The following is a 16,719-nucleotide window of genomic DNA, read 5'->3' on the forward strand; positions in this document are numbered from 1 at the left end:
CATTAAAATGTAAACGCAAATCTTTGCCTTCAAGCTGGAGATGGCATGAAAAGGTTTCGGTCAGTTTCAGTCTTTCCGTAAACTATCAAAACCTGTGCAGGTGAGGAAAATACAAAGAAAACACAGAACAGGGCAGGGAATAGTAGTGGAATGATCCATTCACATTTGTCATGGTTTTCTAGCAAAAAAGAAGCTTACACAGGTAAATAGACTGGGCTGAGATCATAGTACCATTGACATTCAGTCAGTTGCCTAACAATGTTCTCTCTAGCTCCTTATGTTTTATATGTTTATGTTTTTATTCTTCTAACTGTGGTTTTATTGTTATATTGTAATTGTAATTTTAACTTGTTGTGATCCCGCTTCGATCCACTGGGAGAGGCGGGAAGGTAGAAATAAAAACTATCATTATTATTATTATTATTATTATTATTATTATTATTAATGACACACTCATCATGCTTCTGCTTCTGGCTTTTGAGACTGACCCTGCTTTTTGCTTTTCCTACTACAACTCCCAGGTTCACCAGCCAGAGCTAAGGACAAGCTGGATGAGTGGTCTGAAGGGCGTGCGCCTGCTTATGATCGAGACAAAGAGTGAACCTAAGTACCTGCTCAGCTTTGGAATTTCACCACAAGAAGCAAGCTCACCATTTCTTTCACAGATGCACAAAAAGCCAAAGGCCAATTAACTTCTGGTCATTTTTGCATCAATTTTCCTGTTATTTCAAGGAAAGTCTAGAAACAGCATTTAAGAACCAAATGAAGCCTGTCTAGGCTGGTTTTTGCCCAGACGAAATTGGGGTTTAGAGAGTCCAGGGGGCCAAGGCTCATGCAGACATGTAAGTATTGCATGCTGTGCTGCTAATTTAATAAGAAGTCTGCTCCTGGACTCCTTTCATGCTACAGAACTTGCTCCACTTTAACTGCCATAGTTCCATCCTATGGAATCCAGGAATTGCAGTTTAAGGAGAGCTATTTAGAATTCTCAGAGGACTGTGTGGGACACAGAGCAACATGAAGAACAGAGAATTAAAAGGAAAAGGTTAAGGTTTAAAAATATGTGATTGCAGAAATGTATGTACCAGAACAATAAAATAGAGCTTGAACAGAATATCACCCTTAAGTAAAACTAAAAAATATATAATAGTTTTTAGCAATTATATCCAACAAATAAGCCATTCTATATTAAATAAATGTATATTTTAGTGCGGCGTAGTAGTCTGAGCATTGGACGACAACTTTGTGGAGATCAGGATTTGACTCACAGCTGAAGCACAATAACACACTGAGGGACCTTTGGCAAGTCTCATTCTCTCAGCTTCAGAAGATGGCAATGGCAAACCTTCTCTGAAGAATATGCCAAGAAAACCATAAGATAGGGTCACCTTGGAGTTGCCATAAGACAAAAAAGACTTGGAGGCACACAACAGCAAATGTTTCAGTAGAAAGAGTTATGTATGTTTGTAGATACGTAGGAATGTTAGTGGAAAGTACCAGTAACTAGTATTTAATGTGGTTTGTATGTGTTTGAATGTGTGTCTTACTGTGTTAAGTGCTTTGTGTTAATGTGTTAACAAGAATATATATAAGTTCTCAGAGAGCTCTAGTGTTCCCCCACAAATCCCAGGATTCCACAGAATGCAGCTTTGGCATTTAAACTGGAATAATAGCTTTACAATGATAGTGTGATAGGGCCTCTTGTTTTCTTCCACCACAAGCTGTCCTCATTTTAGGAGCCTAATTTATGGGATGGTGGATTCGCTTTTGTCCTTGGTAGGTGAAAACAAAAAAGAAAGCCACACAGGCTACTTCCATAAACTATCCAAAGACTCCCCAGTAATTCCTAATTTACCTTCTGCCCATCCTCATCTAAACCCAATCTTTTGTTGGCAATTGCTCTTAGATCTTGAGAGACAATTCAACTGGCTCTTGAGGAAATTAACCTTCTTCTGACCTCTGCCATTCATACTCTCCTGTAATCCTGGTATGTCTTCAGGAGTGTAATGAAGAAAGCACAAGAGCATAGAAGCTTTGTACTTCTGTTACTACAAGAAATAGCAGGCATTTGTTTTGTCTCTATTCTGTTGTGTTGAATGCTATGTGATCTGCACGGCGCTCAGTTTGGGAACATGAGGGTCACGTGCCGTTGCCCTTATTCCCAATGAGAGCATACCCAGAATCACAGAACCCTAGAGTTGGAAGAGATACCAAGGGTCATCCAGTCCAGCCTCCTGCCATGAAGAAAGGCATAATCACTCCTGACAAATTGCCACCCAGCCTCTGTTTAAAAACCTCCAAAGAAGGAGATGCCACCACTCTCCAAGGCAGCGTGTTCCACTGACAAATCACTTTTACTGTCCAGAAGCTCTTCCCAATGTTTAGGTGGAATCTCTTTTCCTGTAGCTTGAATCCATTGCTCTGGGTCTTACTGCTTTATCACATTAGGGGGCAAACAGGATTTAAACAAGAGTTAAACAGGAAATGCTTGATGTTTATCAAATGACATTTCCTGTTTAACTCTTGTTTAACTCTCGTTTAAATCCTGTTTGTCCCCCTAGTGTGATAAAGCAGTTAGTCTCTGGAACAGCAGAATGTCAGTTGGAAGTACCTACCTGTTCACTCACCATTCAATGGTTTGTTCAATGGGTCTGCTCTAGTTGGGACTAACAATGGCATTCAAGACAGTGTGGGACCTAAGTTTAGCCAGAGCAGCCTATAGATGCTCCATGGTAAACTGAAAGATGTAAAGCATTTTGTTTCCACCTACACCCTGAACCTTCCAGAAGATAGTCTCCTACCTCCCTTGTAATTAGCAAGAGGTAAAAGTACACCCCTGCAAGAGGCTTTGAATCCCATTCCTCAGAAGGCAGGTAGCACCTACAAGTCAATGGTCAGGAAAGGACAATAATTCACTGATAGAGCATTTAAGCAGTTCTGAAGTTCAGTCCTGGAACTTCCAGTCACAAAGATCAAGTAGCAGGAGATGCCTAAGACAGCAGAGAGCTGCAACCAGTCTAGCATTTCCCAAACTGATGCCTTTCAGATGCATTAGAGACTGATACTGTCATGTGGCTAGCTGATGCTGAAGGCGAGCTGTCATGCAAAACATCTGGAGAACACCAAAGTAGGTAAAGTTGTAGTTCAGGGATGGGAAGCACATCATCCATTAAGATGTTGGAATGCAAGTCCCAGCATTCCTTGCCATTGGCTATGGTGGCTCCAACTGCTGGGAGTTACAGTCCAATGACATGTGGAAGGTTGCCAGATTTCCACTCTGACTGTACACAACACTTAACCCAATGGACAAATAGGATGACTTATATGATAAGGAAGTCACTTAAGATGTTGTTGGAATGCAAGTCCCAGCATTCCCTGGCACTGGCTATGGTGGCTGCAACTGCTGCAAGTTACAGTCCAACAACATATGAAAATTTGCAAGATTGCCACTCTTAACCCGAAAGACAAATAGGTTGATTTATATGATAGGGAAGCAGCTTTGTAGCTTCTTAGCAATAGCAAGTACATTTCTATACTGCTTATCAGTGCACTTCAGGACTCCCAAGGTGGTTTACAATGTGTAAGTTACTTGCCCCCAACAAGCTGGGTACTCATTTTAGCAACCTCAAAAGGATGCCAGACTTGGCTGGGATTGAGCTCACAACCTTGTGGTTTGTGAGTGAGTGGCTCCAGTAGAGGCATTTAACCACTATGCCACCAAGGCTCCTTCTCATGTTTTTGTTAAGAAAACTGTAGGATGCTATTACCATCTCAGTCATCCTATTGTTCACCTGAACTGCAAAAGTATTCTAGAAACATAGTGTTGGAAGAGACCACAAGGACCATCCAGTCCAACTCCATTCTGCTATGTAGGAAGACACAATCAAAGCACTCCAAACAGATGGCTACTCAGCCTCTATTTAAAAAAAACCCAGCCTCTGGAATTTTACAGCTCTGCTCTCTGTGGGAAAATAAATTTAACATCCAACTGTTAATTCCAACTACAACAGACCCATAAACCCAATGAGAACTTGGTAAGTGAACACACACATATATAAGTGCCATTGATTTCAATGCATCTACTTTAGCTGGGACTAGCAACTCCATTTAGGTTTAGGGCTTGTCTGGAGAAGCTTGTTATTTAAAACTAGGTTTTTAAAAGAATTACAAGTCACTGGAAGCAGTAAGAATCTGCCAACAGTAGGATGTTTGGCATTCTGGAAACTAAGAAGCCCACATAGCTAGCTAACCGTATGCTCTGCAGATGGCACAGAGGAACCTAAGGAAGTAGACCAAGTCTATGAAAACTTATGCTACAACTTCTTTTGCACAGTTAGTCTCCAAGGTGTGACAAGATCCCTTTGCAGAGTGATATCTGGTGCATGTTCTGTGTACCTTAGTCATCCCTGTCATCTTTGTACAGAAAATCCTTAAACACAATTTCAAATGTGCTGGTTAATCTCTGAAACAGTTCACAAGAACAGATCTTTATAATGAGTATCAAATAAACATGAGGTCCTACTGCTTGTAAAATATAACCCAGTAACCTTATAAAAGAAAGCAGAGCAGAATAATGAGCACTTCCTATGCAGGACCCTGCCAAGGTGGAAATGCTGTCCATTAATAAGGTTTGCCCCGCAAGGGAGCTTTCAGAACCACTGTACCATTATCCAGTACTAATGAGCTCTTCAGTGGAATCGTCAAAACCCAGAAAGGTTACTTCTTTGGATTACAAATCCCTGAATCCGCAGTGGCCATGCTGGCTTGGAGAATAAGAGATATGTAGTCTAAAAAAGTAACTTTCCCAAGTTATTCATATACTAGTGTAATTTCCTTCCAACTTTCCTCAGAACAACTGGGGTGTCTGCATTCATATTTGACCAATTTCAGAAAAAGAAGGAGCCCAGGTCCATAGAGGGTTATTCTGACACACATTTTACAGTGGCAGAATTCAAAGACAACAAATTTCACAATCCAATGGGCCTTACTTCCCGGGATGGGTGCCTCCTTAAGGTATCTATTCTTTAGAATACAATTAAACGGTTGAACATAGCTCTTGCAAGTCCTTTGATATCAGAAATATTTAATAGGGTAAGTTACATCGAATGAAAATATTAACGGCACCTGGCTGTATCCATCGCAATATATTTAAACACTTCTTACATACTCTACTAAAGATTTAAATATCAAGAGCAATGAAAGATAACTTACCAGTGTATTGGAAGAATTATAATCTTCAACAGATTTATCTAAGAGAAAAACAGATTTTTCATAAATTACCTGTGTAATCTAGTTTCATTTTATATATATTGTTATTGTTCTTATATCCTGCCTTTAACTTCTAATTGAAACCAAGGGCAGACCACAATACACAAAAAACATATGTCCATGAAACAACATTAAAACATTAATTAGCACCAAAGACAATTCAGTGAGTGAAAGGAGGGAAAACTCTCTCTTGTTAAAAAAATACTATAAAAAGAGGGTATGAATCAAAATGGGTGGGAAATGAGGTAACTGGTGATTTAATCATAGGAGGACATTCTGGATAGAAAACAACATTTTAAAATGAAATAACTGTTGTTCCTGGTACAGAAAATGCTATTTTCTGTGCAAAATAATCACATGCAGATCTTATTCAGAATAAGGCCAGAACTGCAAACAGTCTCAAAAACTGCACAGTTTTTCAAATACCTTCTTGCAAGGGAAAGAAAATTGCTAAAATTATGCATTCGTTTCTTCAAGAAGAAAAGTAGTGAAGAATTTCAGTCATACCTGATGCATCCACATTAACCTATATTATCGAGTCTGAAACAGATATCGAAATAGCACCTCCTTATCTCTGGCTGACATTTGTTTTAAATCATTTCCAATGTCTGAGTTCAGACATTTAATTAGGATTCCAAGCTAATGTTGCTGGATTTTGTAATACCATTATACACTCTGTGCTTTTTATTTTGAACATTTCTAGTTATTCAGAATTTAGAGTCTTGCAAATACCTAGCAAACTTCATATACTCTAGCTAAATATAATTGCAGAATTGCAATTATACTTACTGGCAATTCTAATGACGAGCACAATTGCAAGTATAATTGCAACTCTGTAATTATATTTACTGAGGACTAAGTATAGGTCCAGCTGGCTTTTCTAAAAAAAACAACCCTCTTTAAATAGAAAACTAAAGCCTTATCCAAGACAGTGGAAAGAATCATTTGTGATTCTGCTAAATACTATTGACTTCAGGTGGTATTCCAGCCAGAAGTTATTAATGCCCTAGTAATACCCACATTTAGCTACAGCAATATACAGTCAGTTTTACCACTTTCACGGGGATACTTCACTCCTAATCCCAGCAAATGTGGAGGGACCACCGTATTATATATATATATGAGGCTGCCCTTGAAGACTTCTCAAAACCTTAATTTTCGCTCAAAGTGTAGTAGTTGGGCTACTAAATGGCATGGTTGATATTGACTGTCGTGGTTAAAATTCAACACATCTTGCCTTTCCTCAAGTATCTAAAGATAATCCAAGGTACTGCTTTTGACTACATAGTTCAGGGCCAAGGTATAAAAGCTGATTTTGCACCATTAAGATTTGTCTGAGATTAAAATGGGTCTCGTGATGCCATTACATTTCAAATAACCTTTGATTCCACTACAATATTTGTAGCAGAATTCAAAGACATAGTTGTGTTAGTCTGGAAAATCAGTATGCAGAGATTTTGTAGCACGTTTTGAGACTAACTGAAAGAAAGAGGTTGGTAGCATGAGTTTTCATAGACTTAAGCCTACTTCCTCAGATGCATGTTTGGCATGGAGTATCCAGAGACAGACCTATATAAGCCATTTGTGTGTGAGAATGTCAATGCAAATTGAAAACCTTGTGGGAACGGAGACGAGGTAACCAGTTTTAAAGATAGTCACTGAAAGGCAAAGGCAGGAGGAAGGCTGTTGCATAAAGCCAAGGAGAGGAGATAACGATATGAATGAGGTTTTGAACTTGAATTGACATTCTCACACAATCGGCTCTAATAATAATAATAATAATAATAATGATGATGATGATGATGATGTGAGAAAGTAGGCTCAAGTCTACAAAAGCTCATGCTACCGACTTCTCTCTTTCAGTTAGTCTCAAAGGTGCTACAAGATCCCTTTGCATACTAATATTTGTAGTGTTGTGCCATGTAGTAACAGTTGAGACACTGTATGTTTATCAGTGTATTACAGATTTCTATATTATCTGGTATATTACAGATATGCATATTAACAAATTTTTGTATTTGTTTAATTTTCTCATTTGTGTCGTGTGTTTGATAGCTCATATCTTGGCTGCAATCCAGTAGTTTTCTGTTGGGATATCATTTCCTGCTTGTTTTTAACCTACTCTGTAAAACAAAGCTTGATCAAGACTACATACCAGTGAAGCTCATATATTTTTGGCTGTTGGAGGTCTTCTTGGAATTGTAGAATTCAAGCACATCAAGTACCGCTTGGGGGTTCTTCTTCTGTTCTGATTTGGTAATATTGGAGGTTTGCAGCAAGCGGGCCCATTGCTCTGGCATACCCTGAAATTAGGATGATAAGAATCATCAGGATTATTCAAGATTAACACCAGGAATGCTTCAGCACTGCATAGTTAGAGCAGTCTGATACCACTTTAACGGCCATGGGTCTATCCTACTGAAATTCGGGATTTGTGCTTTGGGGAGGTACTTTAAATTATCTGCTATCAGAGCTCTGTTTATAATTCTTGAGCATGCTCCCTTGAACTACAGTCCTAAGAGCCCTAAGTACTGAACCAATCTACAGAGTCCAGGATTCCATCAGAAAGGGCCATAATGGTTAAAGTGGAAGGAAAATGTTGTGCAGGACAGATACACAGGTTATCTTCATTCAGTAGCACCTGGTCACCCATAATTATTATGATGATTATACAGTCGCCCCTCCGTTTCCGTGGACTTGAGATCCACGTCCCTCGCATATACACAAGCAGGAAATGGATTGGAAAATAATGGGGTGTGCACCTGCGGGAGCATGCCTGCATTCAAGCCAATGGGGCTTGAATATATGCAAATGTCTGTTTTCATGAGGGGATCTAGAATTAATCCCCCGCAAAAACGGAGGGACAATTGTATTTATATATCAACAAATAGTGATTTTAATCAATATAATAGGGTACAGTCGCTCCTCCTAACTTGGGGATCTGGGATCCGCAACCATGAAAATCCGCAGAGGGGCGACTTCCACTATTTTCAATGGGGCATGTGATCCATTCAAGCCTATGGGACTTGAATAAGCGCAAGCCTCCATTTTTACAGGGGGGGGGATCCAGAACGGATCCCCCATGAAAACAGAGGACCATCTGTATTGTTACTGAACTAAAAGGAACTAAACTGAGTGCAATATTCATTATCCTACCAAACATAGTTCATTTAGTTCCTTTCTCTGTTGACTTTATTGCATTTAGTGCTTTGAATTTCAATGGCAAACTGCACTGTTATTCTTTTGTCTTACAAAATATTAAAATTCTGGGGAACACTAGAAAACACAAGGGTGTGCTTGTGCAAAAAATGTGATTGGGTTGCACGCACTTTTTCCCACCTCTGGTCTTGCAGGGAATTCCCTTACCGTGAATTCACCAGTGACAGCATCAAATCCAACATGAATCGTGTGTTCGAAGTCTGAAGGCAGGGAGATCTCAGGTCGCTCTTTCTCCTTTTTTTTATTGGCTATTTGAAGAAGGAGATAAAAAAGCAAGGTCACCAGGCAAGTAAGCATCCTACATCAGCAAACAGTATTTTACTGATAAAGGGGAAAGATCTCAGTCTCGAGGAGCTTCCAGTTTATGATTTGTAGTGGGAGAAAGAATACAGGAAAGGAGAATTGGGGGGGGGGGAGACAATAACAAGAACATAGAATTTACATTTCTATACCGCTTAACAGGAAACTCGGCACTCTCTAAGTGGTTTTACAATCTGTAAGCCAATTGCCCCCAACAAGCTGGGTACAGTATTCGTTTTACCAACCTATAAAGGATGGAAGGCTAAGTCAACCTTGCAATATGGAACATCAAGTGGTTGTTTGGAGTTGTTTTGCTTGGGATTACTTGTACGGTAGTCTTATTGATGGTAACCAGAGAAAAGAATTTGCCAAAGTTTTAATAGAAAAAATGAGTTTTAAGAAGGAACGTGAAGGAAGAGAGAAAGGGTGAAGTGTTCTCAAGTAAGAGGATATCTTCAAGTGGTACAGCAGCAAAATATATTTTGGGAGCATGGATTGAACAGGGGTGAGGGCAGTGTGGGAATGGAGAGACCCAAGGACATTTTGTGGGCCCCAGAACCCCTCAGGCCCCCCAAGTTTTTTAATGAACAAATCTCCTAAAATGACCCTCAATGCTCCATAGAAAGTACGGGGCAATTTTACAACATTTTGCCCCTGCAGAGGCTTGTTTTGGGACCAGGAAAGCCCCCTATTCTAAAAGGAAATTGACCTTCCTTGGTCTAAAATGGCTCAGGTCCCAAAAACACATTACCTCTGAATGAGATTAGTTACGAGATTATCACTGGTTATTCACAGGACAACTACAGGATGAACACAACGTTGTGTGAAAATCTTTGTGCGATCAAGCCATAATGACGGGAGCATTCTTTTTTTCTATTTCTCATTTTTTTCCCCATGTGATAATCTCCTTAGTCTGGTTCCTCAGTAAAAGCCTGTTTGCGATGGGAGACGCTCCCAGCAGCACAGGAGCACCCAATCCCACCTTCAATAGTAATGCCATTGGTGAGGAAATAAACAAACAAACAACATATATAAACATAACTGGAAAACATTAACAGTATCTGCAAACCATATGTTCCACCAGGAAGTTATGGGCCCAAACACAGAAAAGTTAGGTTACAATGCAAGCAACCATGAACACAAGCTTAAATCTCTTCTACTTAAATTAGCACATCTTAAAATTGCTTAACTCAGTGAAGCATGCATAGTCAGATATAAGGGATTGTTTGCAATTTGAAATACTTGAAATATATTTATAGCAGTAGTGGGTAACTGCTGGAAACTAGGGGAGTGCATTGGCCCTTGAGGAAACCTTGAAGGGACATACCCATACTGCACCTGCAAAAAGAAAATCTAATCCCCCCACCACAAAATAAATATCCCCTAGGGAATGGGTGGGGTCTACCTGGGCCCCTTGGAGGCTTTCAGGGACATTATGAGGACGGACAGACTGACGGATGGACTGACCAATAATTGCAAAACTTTGATAACAGGTGGTCCAGGGGGGCTCCAAATATTGTGGAAATGCTCTAGACGTTTCCTAGAGATCATTTTAGGGTTTAAAAAATTGGTCGTAGTAATGAGAATGAATTGCCTGTGCCGAAGTGCACCCTGGGGGCCACAAAAACAGTCTGCACTTTGCCCTCCTTTGGCTTACACCGGCCTGTTACAGACTGCCAAAATAAAGCTGCTTCGCGTCTCTTTGGAAGTATGCTGTTTAAATGATGTGTGCATCCTAAGAATCCAGAAGCTGCACCAAAGCTGCACTCCAGTGCTTAGGAATGGAGTGTGGCTTTGACACGACCTCCGGACTCGTAGGACCCATGCATCATTTAAATAGCATACCTCCAAAGAGACCCGAAGCAGCTTTATTTTGGCAGTCTGTAACAGGCCGGATTCGTATCAGAGTTTTGAAAAGCTAGCCTGTTGCACTATGTTTCCCAGAATCCCCCAGCCAGTATGGCCACTGACTAAACTCATGGAGGGGGGGGTGCTATTGGGAGGTGTAATCCAAAAACACTTTTTTCAAGCTCCAGTGTGTATATTGCATTTTATATTCTAACTTGCACTAAAGCTTCCCTGGAAATACTAAAAATGGCATAGGGCAACATACTGTACAGTTCTAACAGCCCCAAACAGGTTGCAGATTCTACAAATCAGAAAGTCCCTATCTGAAATCTGGACTCCACTGTTACCTCCGTATGTAACCTTAGGCAAGTTATCCTTATTAAAACGCAGATCTCTCCCCTCTGGGGTAGCATGGAAGATAATAATTCTGCCTTATTATAGGATTGTTGTAAAAATAACTAGAAGCCTTTGAACCGTACTAATTTCTCTCGAATGCTAATAATGCACATTGTTTCAATCTTTTAAATCTGCTTTAATTTATTATTATTATTATTATTATTATTATTATTATTATTATCAACGTTTATTTATAAAGCGCTGTAAATTTACACAGCGCTGTACATACAATCTTTTTAATTGGACGGTTTAATTTTAATTTATTACATTTAATGTGTTCATTTTTCAGTTTATTTAAATTACTTCTCTTGTTTTAAACTGTTTTAACCTGTAGGTATTACGTTTACTTGTAAGCCCCTTTGATATTTTAATATCATAAAGATAACATTTATTTAAAGGGAGCACGTGGGAACATTTTAAGCACACCATGCAGATGTTTGAAATACCTTTCAAATTGAGAGTGAAGCAAAGCAGTTTCAACATATTTTTCCTTCTGTCCTATTACAGTTCCATACTTGAAGCCAAAACAGAAAAGAGGGCAAGCCCAATCCTCAAATATTAGCCCTGCCTTAACTCAACTAGTAAATTGGTCTCTCTAATAATCAACTCAAGCTGCACTTGTTTAACTAATTAAAGATGGGTACTTCCATTCAGAGATGGGGAATATATTCCTCCCCACAGATGTGCCTCGACTACAACTCCTATCAGCCACAGCCTGCATGGCTCAGAGCACAGGATGCTGGCACCTGCAGTCCAACATCTGGAGGACAAAACCTCATCCAACCTGGTTCTATGATAACAGCAGTAGGCCTAACTCTAAACCAAGACAAAGGCTGGGGATTGTTCAACCCACATACTGTATTGCATTAAATAACTGCTATCCTCCCAGACCCCTGCTTTCTGAGACCATTTTTTAAAAAATAAATAAAGTAATTATTTAAGGCTGCCTATTTGCAAAGAATCTTCTAGCACTGTTCGGGGGGCTCCTATCCCTAAACAGATGGATTTTTTTTTTCCAAATTGTTCTGGAAAATTGCACAACTTGCAGAAAGTCAAGAGATGCCAAGACTGGTCCTCTGAGCATACCAAAGCCTACCATAACGACAAGGTTTCTCTTCCCTCCCTTGTTACCCTGTTTCTACAGAGGCCTGTGATTAAATTTACATGATTCACCTGGCTTTCCTAGCTTAGCCTATTTGCAAAAATGCTAACTTTGAGCTACAGAACTGCTCCAAGAATAACCATCTTCTAGCACTGTTTGGCGGGCTCTTACCACCACCACCCCAACAGCTGGAGATAGAGATAGAGATACAGATATTGCAAATTGTTCAGGAAAATGGCACAAGTTGCAGAAAGTCAAGAGATGCCAAAACTGGTCCTCTGAGCATACCTAACCCTACCACAATGAGGTTTGTCTTTCCTCCTTTGTTGGTCTGTTCCTATAGAGGCCTGTGATTAAATTACATGATTCACCTGGCTTTCCTAGCTTAGCCCCCATCCTCTGCCTTGGAGGGGGAAATCCATACACTGCTTTTGTAACCATTTGGAATTATTGCTTTGACCCACTGGGTTGGGAAACTCTGAGAGGCAGTGCTTGCTAGGTGAGTTCAAAGAAAAAATGCAGCTCCCTAGATAAGGAGAAGATTTTTACAAGGTAGTAGTATTTTCAATTATATATTTAAGAAAACACAAAAGGGATAATTCCTTTGCAGTGTAATTTCTATATTGCATTTGCAACTATTTTGATGATGATGATGATGATGATGATTTAGGACTTTAAGTTTGCCTCTAAATGTTAAAGAAGAGTCCTGCAACCAAGTCCTGCACTGGGACTTCATTGGATGCATGCAGCTTTGGAGACAGTGAGTTTGTGACAAATTTAACATGAAATCTGATGTATTATGGTGGCCTCTTGGTATCTTGCTGGGGTTTGGTTCCAGGATCTCCAGTGGATACCAAACTCCATGGATGCCCAAGTCCCATTAAATACCATGGAGTCATGAAATTGTGTCCCTTATATAAAATAGCATAATCAAAGTTTGCTGCTGGGGATTTATCTTGTTTAAAAAATATATTTTCAAGCCGTGGATAGTTGAATCCATGGATAAAGAATCTATGGAAGCGGAAAGCCAAATGTATTTGTACAAACAAATTGTAATTGTGTTTGCAATATTGAATTACATTTGGCCCCCACAGAACCCAGAAAGAAGTATAGTCAGCCCTTCTTATACACAGATTTTTTATACTGTACATGGATTCAAGCATCCACGGTTTGAAAATGTTCTTTAAAAAATATGAATTTCAAATATCAAACCTTGATTTTCCATTTTTTCTAAGGGACACCATTTTGCTATGTCATTATATTTAATGGGACTTGAGCATCCATGGATTTTGTTATCCATGGGGGATCTTGGAACCAAGCCCCAGTGGATAACAAGGGTCCACTGTATATTTCAACTTGCAAGCTTTCCTTGAGAGCCTAGCCCTGATTCTCTCTTGGGTCCAAACCACAGTGCAGAAATAATCTAGTTTGAGACCACGTTAACTGACCTGGCTCAGTCTAGGGAATTCTGGAAACTGTAGTTAGGTGAGACATTTAACCTTCTCTGTCAGAAAGTTCTGGTGCCATGATAAACTACAAGATTCCCCAGCACTGAGCCCGGGCTTTTGAAGCAATCTCAAACTGGATTATTTTTGCAGTGTGTTTTGGACCTTGGTTAAACTTCTCATATACACTGTGCTGCTATATTACTTTAAGGATGCAGAGAGTAGGTGATCCTCATATACATTCACTTGGGACTCAGAACAGACTGGGACTAATCATCAAATTATAACAGTTGGAAGAGACCACAAGGGCTATCCACTCCAAGCACCTGCCATGGAAAAATGCATAATGAAAGCACTCCTGAAAGATGCCCATCCAACCTCTGGTAAAAGACTAGGAACTATAGCTATAAATAATAATAATAATAATAATAATAATAATAATAATAATAATAATAATCTGTATTTATCCCTGGCAAGCTGCAGGATTCCCACTCCTGCTTTAAATCCAGATGTCAATCCCAACTAGAAGAGACAACTTGATTAAGAGTTACTCTTCACTGCAGAATAATAACTATAATATGGAAGACTGTCTGATCATGCCCCCCTCACACACCTAAATTGCTAGTCCCAATTCAAGAAAACAAAATCAATCAATAGAAACCTGATAAACTGACACTTTTGCAGATTCCATCCATGCAAAGGGTCTCCCCTAGTTAGGACTAACAGATTTCAGCCTGAAAAGCCAGTTGTTTCACAATCAGATACATTATAATTAAGGACTGTGTTAGACTTTGAACTCCCTAAAAAGTTTTAAGACCAGATTATCATATCCAAAGGAACCTCCCTGGACCTTAAATTTATGTACAGCAGGTATGCTTGCATGTATATATTAAGGTACACGTCTTTATATTCTTCTATTGATATGCATGGGTTTAGTAGTGTTTTATTAGGTACTGAAATAAAGATAGATATTCACAACACTCAATCAGAAACAGGGAGGTTCCTTTGGATATGATAATAAGCAAGGAGGAAAAGAAAAAAAAATCTATACATGCAAAATACCTGTATAAAACTAAACCTAAAGCTAGACTAACTGCTAACTACACAGAACTATCTTTTACTATAGACATAACCTAATTAGTTAAAAATTAGTTACAAATTAAGCTAAACTAAAACACAATAGAACTTTAACCCCTCCTTAAACTGTAATGTGAAAAGACCCTATGTATAAACAATTACATTACTTTGTCAGTACAGATCTTACTAAATCAACTTGCTTGAGTTATTAATAATCAAAACTGCAATGACATTGTTAGTTTAGTAGTCGTTTTATGTTGTTTTGTATTTATGAGTATATACATATATGTGTGGGTGTGCATGTCAGTGTGGTATAGTGGTTTGAGCATTGGACTATGACTCTGGAGACCAGGTTTCCAATCACGGCCATGAAATACACTGTGTGACCCTGACAAGTCACACACTCTCAGCCTCAGATGAAGGCCATGGCAAACCCCCTCTGAACAAATCATGCCAAGAAAAAAACATGATAGGGCCATAATAATTTGGAAACAACTTGAAGACACACCACAGATTGGTATGTATGTGTTAAAGTTCAGTTTGCTTTCTTGTAAAATATAAGAGGTTTGTGGAGAATATAATGTGAAAGCCAAATTGTATATATAAATGAACCAAGCCTAGCAAGGGATGGTTAATGTGAAAGCTGGAACAGGAAGCTGAACTAAAGCTGTGAAGACTGAGCTGGAATTAGAACTGAGGTTGAAGGAGAAGCGAAGATGAAAGAAAGCAGAGCAGAGACAAGTAGGCCAACATGGAAGGACCCAAGAAAGGAATAGAAAGCAAACAAATAGAGAGTATACAAGGCTCAAGATGCAGGAGAATTGTTTTGGAAGAAAAACTGTAACTGCTTTTGTATTATAGAGTAATTAACCTTTCTAAATGTGGTTTGAGTTGTCTATGACTCTGGAGACCAGGGTTCGATTCCTTGCTTGGCCATGAAACCCACATGCTCTCAGCCTCAGAGGAAGGCAATGGCATTGGCAACCCCCCTTCTGAACAAATTCTGCCAAGAAAACTCTTAGGGTCGGCATAAGTCGGATATGACTTGAAGGCAAACAACAACAACAAAAGAAGTTATTATCGCTTTGGCTTGCAGTAACTGTTTACCCACTCATGCCTGAAGCTGTAATATTCTACCAAAATGGGATTTATTTGTGGGATAAAACATCTGTTGGCCATATTGGTGGAAACAGATTAAGAAATAAAAACATCCATCTGGTGGCAGCTCAGGAGTTCATGGGGAAGAAGGTTTGCAAAGAACTGGAGACACTCTTTTGGCCAATCTTATTCAGTCTTGCAAGACAAGGCAGGGTCGGTCTATGACAGTCTGCTACCAAAGTCCATCTAACAGCAAGACCTGAAGAGAAGACCTTTTTAGTGGTGGACCCCCGTTTTCAAAATTTTCTCCCAAAGAAGCTTGGACCCACTGGAACCCAGGACTATGCACCTTATACTGAGTGAGACCATTGTTCTGTATCACAAAATACTACTCATTTTCAATGACAGTCACAGATATCCAGGGTTTCAGGCAGTATTCTTCCTAGTCCGACCTTGGTAGTAGTTTCCCATCCAAGTACTAACCAGATCTTACCTTGCTTAGCGTCCAAAGTCAGATGAAAGAAGATGTCTTCAACTATGGTGGACCTGTCTTTGGCTGCTGCCACACTGACAAATTAATATGGTTTCACACTGCTTTAACTGTCATGGCTCCATCCTATGGAATCCAGGGGTTTGTAACTTGTTGTAGCACCAGAACGCTCTATCAGAGAAGGCTAGATCAGAAAACTACAAATCCCAGAACTCCATAGCTTTGCATCATGGCAGTTAAAGCAGTGTCAAACTGCATTAAACCTGCAGTGTATATGCAGCCTTGTGTGTGTTGTGTGCCATCAAGTCATTTCTAGCTTGTGGCAACTCTAAGGCTATCATGAGGTTTTCTTGGCAGAGGAGGTTTGCCACTGCCCTCCCCTGAAGCTGAGAGTGACCTGACCAAGGTCACCCAGTGAGTTTCATGGCCCAGCAGGAATCGAACCTTGGTCTCCAGAGTCAAAGCTGAACACTCAA

At 39.6% G+C, this 16,719-nt stretch overlaps 1 protein-coding gene across 2 annotated transcripts in view; it reads right to left on the bottom strand.

The window, feature by feature from the left end:
- PAK1 (p21 (RAC1) activated kinase 1) overlaps positions 1-16,719 on the bottom strand; it is a 125,399-nt gene that overhangs the window by 28,027 nt on the left and 80,653 nt on the right. For both annotated transcript variants that reach the window (XM_042458265.1, XM_042458264.1), the window contains 3 exons: positions 8,635-8,735; positions 7,424-7,571; positions 5,212-5,249 (listed from right to left, as the gene is read on the bottom strand). In XM_042458265.1, coding sequence (XP_042314199.1) covers positions 5,212-5,249; positions 7,424-7,571; positions 8,635-8,735 — 287 coding nt within the window. The remainder of the gene's footprint in view (positions 1-5,211; positions 5,250-7,423; positions 7,572-8,634; positions 8,736-16,719) is intronic.

Source organism: Sceloporus undulatus, chromosome 3, assembly GCF_019175285.1.
Source record: "Sceloporus undulatus isolate JIND9_A2432 ecotype Alabama chromosome 3, SceUnd_v1.1, whole genome shotgun sequence".
NCBI classification, from domain to species: domain Eukaryota; kingdom Metazoa; phylum Chordata; class Lepidosauria; order Squamata; family Phrynosomatidae; genus Sceloporus; species Sceloporus undulatus.